At 41.1% G+C, this 11,114-nt stretch overlaps 1 protein-coding gene across 1 annotated transcript; it reads right to left on the bottom strand.

Annotated features, from left to right (window-relative positions):
* Positions 1–7,484: 7,484 nt before the first annotated feature.
* On the bottom strand, positions 7,485–10,855 carry LOC124283434 (E3 ubiquitin-protein ligase TRIM56-like). The gene is made up of 3 exons (XM_046719490.1): positions 10,844–10,855; positions 9,666–9,966; positions 7,485–8,257 (listed from the first exon to the last, which is right to left on the bottom strand). Exons 1-3 carry the CDS (start codon positions 10,853–10,855, stop codon positions 7,485–7,487), a joined length of 1,086 nt encoding a protein of 361 aa, XP_046575446.1.
* Positions 10,856–11,114: the final 259 nt, after the last annotated feature.

Below are 11,114 nucleotides of genomic sequence, written 5' to 3'. Positions count from 1 at the left end.
TGCCCCAATGCATTCAGCTTAAAGGGAGACAACCAAGCTAGGACCATTCAGTCCGAGTTAGACTTTCGGCGTGAGCAGACGTGTGAAGAAAACCTCCCAACCATGCCATCTTGTGATGACTGTGGACTCATGTTTCAAGACGTGCATGATTTGCAAAAACACAGAAGAAACTGGTGTCCTGTAAAGTCTTCAGTGTGTCCACCGAAATACCCCAAGTTAAAAGGAAGAGGGAGGAAGACGACAACTTCTCTCCTGTGAAGGCACCGCGTACACTGTCAGATTGTGACTATTGCGGTCAAGTGTTTAGCAATAACCACAACTTACAAAGACATTTACACGATAAACAATGTCCTGAAATGGAAAATGATGATGATGATGATGAATCATTAAACGAAGTCGCACAAAACAACAGGAAAAAAAATGGCTGATCTCGAAGAGCAAGGTATAAGACAAATGTATTCACGTACACGTGAGCTGAATAAAGACTTTTTGGATGAGAAACGACAGCTGTACATGAAAAGAGGTTTAAACGAAGACACGATTCAAGCCAAACTGAACAAATACATGTGGAGCACGTTTAAAGAGACGTATGCCTGGTTTATTACTTATCTGTTCCATATGCAGTATGGTCCAAAGACACAAGGAATACTGAAACAAGTAGGAGACACAAATAATCTGTATCATGATGTGTTTTCCAAACTGTACCAATATAAGTCTTGGGTCGAAGGCTTGACCGAAGATGATAATGCAGACATAACATCTGATGAAGAGAGTGAAGGCCATGACGATTAGGAACGGTGATAAGACAACAGATGTAAAGTAAATTTCTGGGAGCGCTCCTATCCCGTAGTTGTACTCGTTTGAAACGGAGCTAATAAAAAAATGAAAATCAGTTTATCTTGTTTTTTTGTGATGTATACCTCGTTGGGAGCCACATTAACTTAGTGCGCCTAGTGGCAGCAAGATGCTCCCCGGGGAGTTGAGAATGGTAATATGGCTGTGATTGACATCCAAGGAAAAAGTTACCAGCCCTTTGAGCATGCATGCGGTATGGACTATAGTGCTATATAAATACCCATATAAAAATAATATACACCTGTGAGTTGTCATTTATGATTACTCTTTCATGCTAACACTATACAATTACACCCCTTTCCTGATGGAATTTTAGAAAGTTGAAAGTTGCATTCCTAAATATGATGTACAAAAACCCCATGACCAGAACGCACATTTCAAAGCTGACACGCCCTAGCTAGCGTTCATTCTAACGAGCATTTTTATTTATGGGTGTTTTACACTCACGAGAAATGTCGTCAGGCTATTACTGTCGACAGAAACCTCCCTCCCTCTGCCACAGCAGTGCCCCCGTGCCTCCCCTACCCCTCCCGCCACAGCATAGTCCCACACACGCAAACGTGGGTCACCAGATCGTCTCTGCTAGCACTGTGAGAGGGAGAGTGTTTTGCACGACACAATCCCAGATATAACATATGTTCTATTTAGGTGGAAGGTGCAATATTAGTCTCATGTGTTTTGGTGGTTGATTCATTCAATACAATCACAAACATATGGGATTTGGGTATAACATCTCAATATCATCCCTGATTCCTAAATTTATCGTATTACAAGGCAGGATACAATGACAATATGGATTGGATATTCAAATATGGAATGTGAATACCGGTAAGTTTGAAATACATTTGAAATTCTATTGAGTTGGGTTGTTTTGGTGATGGTCAAGACAAACTCAAACCATTTTCATGTGGCAATGAACGCTGATTGCATTGAACAAATGTGTTATAAAACCCGTATCATTTCTTTTACACATATGAGTGCACATGTTTGACTAGACTAATGTTTAGTCTCTGAATGTATTATCTTGATAGTAACAAACAAACCTATTTAAATTGACAAGGAGCCCAAGGCAAACCTGGGGGAAATCTAGACTTCATTTAGAGCCTTAGCAGTGCAGGGAGGGCTAGGCTGTAGGCAAAATAATATGGGTCAGACACCGTGAGACAGGCTAATGTTAGACCCACGATTTTGAGTACAACTTGAGGAGGTATCATATTACACCTCGGCTGAGTGAGACGAGGGAAGTGTGTGGAGGCTGCGACTGTTAATTCACCATGCCTCAACGGCGCGCGCTCTGAGATGACAGATTTTCTCCACAGGCCGCAGAAAAGGTTATTGAGTATAGAAAATATAAACATTTTGTAAGAGGACAAAATGATAACTTCAACTGACTGTCAGAGGGTTTTTTTAATAGGTAAAATTGAAACCGGACGAAACTAGTTTGTGGTCAGTGGTCCAGTGAACCCCGATAGTTGTTCTACGCTGATTGGTCTAAATTAATGGCGTGATGTCATGGAGTGATGCTATGATGTGTTTCCCACGGGGCGCGCGGTCATTGACCCCTCGGTCAGGGTGAGTCACACCGGAGTGAGTTGGCTGTATGCTGATTGGTCCAACATAATGGCGTGATGTTATGGTGTGATGCTTTGATGTGACGCCGGATCCCACGGTCCTTGATACCCCTTTGAAATGAGGTCAGCCAGGTGTTCGATGATGACGTCATTTTTCGTCTATTCCAACCCCCTTACAACACATACAACACCAAAAGATATTATTTACCATGCAAAATATGTATTTATTTGATTCATATATTTTGAAATGACAGAATCCTCTGCTTAGTGAAGTGGACTAAAACATCAAGCAACCAGTTTTTGTTTTGGTAAAAAAGGAAAAGAAAAAATGTTACCGTGACACTCGTTCAATAAAAACACACACAATCAAACAGACAAATAAGTGTAAAAGCGATATAAAAGCAATATATATGTTTTGTTTAATGTTTATATCATACGATATACGTATATAGAATGTGCCATACCTGCCTAAAGCAGTCCCGTCTAGAATGTTTGGGCCCATTTTTGCAGGAAGGGGAAATGTATCCCTTTTCTCGAGTGACGGACGGACGGACGGACGGATAGACAGACAGACAAACAGACAGAAAGACGGACAGACAGACAGACGGGTAGATTTATTTCATAAATGTGGCCATGAGGCCAATAGTATAAAATGACAACTTGGATTAAAGTTTTATAGGACACATGGACATGATTTTGTTTACAAACTTTGATAGACGGAGTATGATATTATGCTTCTTAGTATTTAGAAGATGTACAAAGGTTTGTTTATTTGGGTTCATGATATAGATATCTGGTATGTAGTGAGTTCTTTCCGCTGCATATAAAGGACATTTCATTAACACATGATGCTCATCTCCTGGTGCCCTTTTACAATAATCACATACAGTTACACAAATGTCATTGTCTTTAGATCTTCTATACGAAACTATTTTCAGATTGGTGGAGCCGCATCTGAATTTTGTTAAAACTCTGCGCAGATGTAACGAAGAGAGTGCAATCAAATACAATTCTGGAACAATATCAGATTTAAAAGCAAAATACATGTCAAATGATTTTGAGTTTCTTAAATCTTGCGCGCAGATCGATGCTCATGCTGTTGACCACTGGATTGTCTGATCCAGACTCGATTATTTACAGACTGCCGCCATATAGCCGGAATATTGCTGAGTGCGTGGTAAAACTAAACTCACTCACTAACTCTATATCTTGCATCCATTCTTGGTAGTACATGTCTTTACAACGTTGTTTAAAAAGGTTTAAAAACAATTCACAGTTTCCAACATTTTGATATATTTATTCATAAGCAAGCCATGTTGAAATGTCATTGATCGTACTGCCGAAGCCTAGTTAACATCTCCATTATCGTCTAAACGTTTCAACATATCATAGAAACATAGACGTAGCCAGAACGAAACAACTCGTGTCATATACTTTACATAGTACAGAATATATAATTAAGCAACATACGCTTAGAATGTTTAATAACTGCCTGATGCAGTCCCTTACTCTGGTATAGCCCTTTGACTTAACCCGTATAGAATGTTGGCGCTAATATTGCAGGAAGGAAAAATGAATCACTTTTCTTGAGCATGTCACTTCTGAAATCTTGTTTGATTAAAATAAAATATATTTACAATATCTGAACATCTGAAAGAACTGGTGGACCAAAGAAACATTTTGCATTAAACACCAAACAAGTCACAGCAAGTTGTGCAGGGCTGACATTCCTATATACAGAAATACATACTGGGGTGGATGCATAGGGCGTGTCTCGCTTAAATTCGCCGTTTCTAATCGAGACACGCCCCTATGGGTGGATGCAGGTCACACGCGGGTTCATATACTGTAAGGGAGACAACTCCTGCAGGAGGATATGCTTGTTGGACTTCTTTAACATAAATGCTAAATATAAAATTGGTATAGAAAATTACCGTACTAGGACAGGCCAATACGAATTGACGTAACACGTGTTACATTCCAGATTACACAAGTACAAACTGTAGTATATTTTTCGGGAATACCATACGAGAATCGAGCCTACACCCTCAGAGTCAGGTACCTAATCAACAGCACACAATATCAGCCATCTTACCCACTTATCCTGCCCTTTCTAAATGGTACTGTGTATTCATAACACTACTATAGCCATGACAGACCTTAGTGTTAAACTGTTTCCTTCGTTTTTGTTTTTGGTTCAGTCTTCTTGAATGAAGTAATCATTGAAGTTCATTACAATTAATGTGACCGTTTCCTTCTTTTCAATATGTGCAATTCCTGAATTAAACCCTGGGGTTGATTATGGCTTCATAATTGGACAACCAAAGTGGTTATTTTTCATTATCATGCTCAGCTCTTTGAAATCAAATTCCTCACCATTAAGTATGCATTCATTCATATGTGGACTTCTACGTCATCTGTTTCTAAGAATACCACTTGATTTCGAAGAATATACCTGACTCGACTCCAAACACTCCGTTTTCGATCTGTGGCCAGTGTGTATGTTCCCAAATAAAGAGGTCGTTTTGTGAATCCGATGAGATACCACATCGCCGTACAACAGGATACCCTACTAAGACACAGACTACTGACACCAAGCTGTCCTTGCTCGGTATCTTCCCAAAAGACAGACCGCATAAAACAACACATTTTATTGCTGGTTGCATAAGGCTTACATAAGCTGTACCCTTGATAATAATGGTATGTGCCCAGATAAAAAAGACAACATTAGGTATTAGCTAAATTGCTCTATCCCCTTTGTTTATTCAGCTCATCTAGTTGAGCCGTGCGTCCCCTGTTGCTAATTTTTGCTTGTTATGCATTGTAATTAACATCTTTTAACACCTATGTATGTACCCTCTTGTAGAGGAGCTTACTATCTTTTTCTGTATGTGACTTCCGTCAATGTATCTGTTTTAATAAGGGAGATATAAGCGCTCCAGCCTATATGTATACACCTTATTTTATCAGGGGTTCTGCTAACTACAAAATTGTACAAACTATTGTCTCAATACCCACCTATATTTGTTTGTAGTAGAACTCACACTCTTCTTAAACATGTATACCCCTTAACTGTACATACGCTTACAAGTTAGTTATAGTCGTTTATGTACCCAAGTATTAGCACACTTCTTTGCTGGTCAGAGACTAGATGCAAACTTTCAACTAGCGTCGTGCATTGTCCTCTGCGACGTCCGCGCATTTACTTAGCCAGTTGTCCAACACACTTGGGGAAGTCTGGAATGCTTTGTGCATGTCGATCAACTACCAGTTGTCAATCGCCAAATCGTGGGGCGACCTGAGGACCGAACTTGGGAGCTCAAGACTGGTTTTTGTGATGGTATATCTTGTCCTGGTCTGTTTGTCCTATTGATCACGTGGAGTGTTAAATGTTTATTGACCCGATACTCTCCCTGTAAGTGGAAGTAGTTAGGTCCTTGTTATCCCACGCTCATCAGGTGTCACCAGTCAATATATAGTCCGATCCCTGAGCTAGTCTTTTAAGGCCAGTTTACTTAGCTAGCTACTTAATAGTAGACAAATCATATGGATAACAACTTCTTGATTTATTTTTCACAACGTTTCTGAGCTAGTTCTTGCCCTTCTTCTAGCCCAGAAACGTTGTGAAAAATAAATCAAGATGATATCCATAAGATTTGTCTTGAATCACTACACCAACTTCTAAAATGCCTTTGAAGAATAGCTAGCTACTTGTTGTTCTTAGCGGCGTGTTGTTGTGCTTGAGGTGCAAACCCATTCATGCTTGAGCGGGTACTTAGTTTTAATAAATGGTTGTATCAACAATCTGGTTGTGTATATGCTTACCATTCTGGATCATGTTCTGTCCAGTCTCCCTGGAAGGTAGTTGGCGCCGTGACACCCCTCAATGCTGAACAGGCAGAGTAACAACAAGTACCATATCTCAGTAAGACGCCATCATTACATCAGATCTCTGACTTTACTTACATCAGATCTCTTTTACTCAGATCTCTGACTTATCAGATCTCTGACGTTCTGTCCACGAGAACCTGCAGGAAGTCACCGAAGAGAACGTGCTGAGCTGATGTGTTGTGCTTAATGACATGGAAGGTACTTCTGGTGACTTTACAAACACTATACAATCTAATCGAAAATATCTTTTCTGATCTGTTATAGTGTAGCTCATGTTTTACTGATGCTAGGATGCATGCAGTGATTGTATGACTATATGAATTTTAATTCCAGTATTTGAGTTAGGCTACACACGTACATTGTGTCATGACTGTCTACATACAATCCCCGTGGATAATCAACGATGTGTCGATATTCTCTGACAAACTCCCCCGACTCTGTCAGCTGTATCACCCTGGCAGTGTCTAGAAGCAAGATATCTCCTGTCGTGGTAGTTGTGATATTACAAGGGAAGCTGAGTGCACCGGCTTCGGTAGGGGCGTATCTCCACACAACATCCCCCTCGGACGTCAGACATGTCACAGACGTCTTCCCACAGTCAGACACGAGTATGTTGCCCTTGGTGTTGACACACATGTACCAGGGGAAGGTAAACAACGAGTCATCATTTTGTGTAGGGACTGACCTCAACACGTGTCCAGAAATGTCCAGGATATCAACACATTTCCAACGACCTGCTGCTAGACATGAAGGATTCAGAACAGCCAAACTGCAGTAACCGGAACGGGTTGTGATGGTAGAGAGCAGCATCAGGTCAGGGGTCACTTCTACTGTTACAATCTGGAGGGACTCTTTGACAGCAACCATCACCTGCTTCTCATTCAACTGTGTCATCCCATGTGGAGTGTTATCCAGGGGAAGCTTACTGTGGCATGAATGATTATTTCTTGTGAAGTATGATTTCACACACTTATTTTTGAGGTCCGTAACAACACATGTCTGTACACCATCTACAACCAGAACTGTAACGTCTTGTAGGTAAGGCTCCTCATCATCACCCGACACCCTCCCATCTATCGTGCTAACCAGCACTGGAATTGGCAGATATTGCTCTCGATCCTGGTATGTGACGTCAATCTTCCCCAACTGCAGGTTATCTAGGGCCTTTCAGAAGTTGTCAGTGTCAGGTGTAAAGATGACGTCATCTATTCTCCGGGTGTCTGCTGCCTCTGTATCCCTGACATCCTCAATCTCTACAGCTCCAGACTCCCAGGCCTGATACGCGTCATACAGGTCCATCTCACAGTCCGATACCAAGGCCTGGTCAATGAACTCACAATGTTGTCTGTACATCTGCATCTCGATCTCTTCAAGTTTAATATCTGCCTTAAGTTGCTGTGTTTGTTTATCTGTAATGTCCTTGACTTCATTCATCAGCTGTTTTTCCTTTTGTCTGATGCTGGCGATGACTCTCTCAACAGCAGATTTGATGTGGTTTTCAATATCTACTTTAGTTTTCTCTATTCTAGTAATTTGTGTGTGCCTTTTCTGAAGCAGCATTTGGTTTCTCTCTATTTTCTTTGACAATTCATTCACGTTCTTTCTCAAGTGATACTTTATGGTTGGCATCACGGACTCCATGGTAACGACAGACTCACATTTCTCGTGGTAAACAACGCAACATGTCTGACACACGGCTTTCTGACAGTCTTTACAGACGAACTTTATAACCTCACCCTTGTGTTCCCTGCATACAACCTTGCGTCTTTTGACCTTCACCTCTCCTGAAAGGTCACATATTTCATGGTCATGTGATGCTGGACTTGCACGATGCATCTTGACACATCTCTCACAGAGGAACACTTCACACACTGAGCAACATAATGCTCCTGAAGCTGTGACCCCTAACTTCTCACATTGCGAGCAGCCCGAAAAAGAACCTGAAAGTGGACATGCCAATGGTTATCCAGGTAAACCCGTTCCTGTCTTTAAGGCATAGATAGGGTGGTGGGTACAGGGTAAAGTGTTGGCTTGTCCGGCTGAAGACTTGTGTTCAATTTACTGACATGGGTTTGATGTGTGACAGTGATGTAATCTCATTTCACAACTTTCCCATGTAGATTCATTAGATACAATAACGCGTATAAATGTACAGTTCTGATCACTATTGCCTACCACAACGATAATCCAGGTAAAATCATTCCTGTTTAACCCCCTGGATGCCGAGGTTTATTTCAGGTGCCCATTTTCAAAAGGTTTGAAAAGTGAACGTTGTGCAAGAATTGCGCTCGCGTGGTCCTGGATCTGTGTACGGCTATACAATTACACAGAAATGTAGAATGTTAAATTTCCTATCCGTTGGTATAAATAAAAGTGCAACTACCTCGGCGGTTTGAGAAATAGACACTGATAAATGTTGTCAAATTTTTGGTTATGCGTTAAAAACAGTAAATTTCTCCGCTTTTTATCGTGCACCGTTAAAAACACTGTGCTACGATTTTCTTGATTTGGCATCTCTACTGAAAGTGTGAGCGTAGAAAGCCTGATATCTGAACGACATAAGTGTGTATGAAATGAGTTTATGTGCTTATGCATAACATTATACGCTCAACATTAAAAATGAGTCACAATAAATGGATTTTCTTCTATGACGTCAAAAGACGACTGAGAGGGCAAACACGTTGAAAGATAAGGGGGCATAACTCCGCTATGTGTGTCCCTGTTGGGCGCAAATAGGCCTCTTATTGGCCCACGTCGCCCTAAAACTATAAAACCAACCAACCATCCCTTGTGGCACCCAGGGGGGTTAAGGCACAGGCAGGGTGGTGGTACAGGCCAGTGTTCAATGTACCCGCATGTGAGTGAGTGAGTGAGTTTAGTTTTACGCCGCTTTTAGCACTATTCCAGCAATATCACGGCGTGGGACACCAGAAATGGGCTTCACGCATTGAACCATGTGGGGAATGGAACCCGGGTCTTCGGCGTGACGAGGAACGCTTTAACCACTAGGCTACCCCACCGCCCCGTACCCACATGTATTTGATGTGTAAAGAGTCAGGGCTCCTGGCTTGATTAATGCTAATAGTGGAGTAAACACATTTCACCCACTTACCATTGTAGTTTCATCACGTACAATTACGCTTACAATGTACAGTTCAAATCACAGATGCCTACCCTGAATATCTATCAGTGCATTGCATTACTTCTTATAACTTTGTAGGCTATTTTAGAGATATGTATTTTCAAGGGCTTCATGGGATTTAATGCTTTTATCATACACAATATATAAGGATCAAGTTGACTCCTAATAATCAGTATGTCAGCAAATATTTGCAAGGGTTGTCGCACCTGTATTACTTGTAGACGGTTCATGTGTGTCAATCAGCCCCTGTATAATGATGCTGGCTTTGATCTGCCTCGCCCACTCCTCCACCGGCCTCCTAGGGTCGGGGACCTTGGTATTTTGTCGACAGCAGGGACAGGGGATGGTCTTGGACTGTACAGCATCTGGTCTGTTGTCGATGTATGAGTTGACACATTTCCTGCAGAATGTGTGATCACACCTCAGTGTACACGGGTCTGTGTAGAGATCCTGGCAGATCACACAGGTCAGAAATTCCGTCACTTTCTCCTCCCGGGACGTCGCAATCTGAAATCGAGAGAATCATATCAGAGTTTCTCTCTAATCTTTCTGTTTGAATACAAGAGTGCTTATTGAGCTATTATAACAATACCATAGACTTGGCATTTGGAACGTCCTATTGCTATATCAGGTACACACCTACATGAGTCAAAGTAAAATCTGTTGGTATGGAAAGGAAAAATATATAGTTCTCTGAAACCCGTCATGGCACCAGTTGACAACTTGGTGTTCGTCTTTGTAGATCTTCAGGAAGGAATAATTATCAGGGCAAACAAATCAGTGTGAACAGAGCCCAAATCAAACTTGTTGCAATGGAAACAACAAAAGTTACCACTTTAGCTCCTGATTTAGACTTGTCCCAAGTATGAAAAACGTTGAATGTGTTTTTAGTTATATTCCAGACGCGACACTCATATTTTTCCCTTTCATCATGTTGCTATGGAAACAAAAAATTAAATATTACAGTTTAAATATTCGCAAATAGCAAATGCACCACTTCAGAATCTCCTTGATTATCTGTGATGTTTTGTTGAAAGGTAATGAATAATGTTTGAGTTGTGCTCTGGAAACTAAATGGTTGTGGACGAACGGAGTCGTGGCCAATATCCCCCTGACTTTTACACCGGAGGGATAAGAAGTTATGGTATGTGCATCATCCATAATCTGTGAGAGAGTGAGTTTAGTTTCACGCCGCACTCACCAATATTCCAGCAATATGGCGGCGGTTTGTAAATAATCGAGTCTGGACAAGACAACCCAGTGATCAACAGCATGAGCATCGATGTACACAATTGGGATTGTCAACAAAGTCAGCGAGTCTGACCACTCGATCCAGTTCGTCGCCTCTTACGACAAGCATACATTGCTGAAGATCATTACTAACCCGGATCTTCATGGTAACCATAATATGAGTAACTGAAAATGTTGTTACACACTGTGATGTAAATATATGGAACGTCATCCTAGTGCATTTGGATGTTTTGTATTGAACGAAAAGATGTCATGGGACAAGAGAAACAACAAGTTCGAAGTTGTTGTTTTTTTACAACCATTATTGCCATGAGTATATATTGTGATTATGTGAGATCAGTCATGAACAGTCTAGAGGTGTGTTTGTTATAAAAATCCAACTTTTAAAATGCCTAAAGTGTCCT

Source organism: Haliotis rubra, unplaced genomic scaffold (genome assembly GCF_003918875.1).
Source record: "Haliotis rubra isolate DU_JTF1 unplaced genomic scaffold, ASM391887v1 Scf315, whole genome shotgun sequence".
NCBI lineage: Eukaryota > Metazoa > Mollusca > Gastropoda > Lepetellida > Haliotidae > Haliotis > Haliotis rubra.
Note: the sequence above shows the minus strand (reverse complement) of the source record. Positions and strands in the feature narration are given on the sequence as shown.

What these genes read in the sequence shown, in the direction of transcription:
- LOC124283434 (XM_046719490.1), bottom strand. An exon ending in ACCGTCTACAAGTAATACAG is followed by an intron (nt 8,258 to 9,665) that starts GTGCGACAACCC and finishes GTCCACTTTCAG; the next exon opens with GTTCTTTTTCGGGCTGCTCG.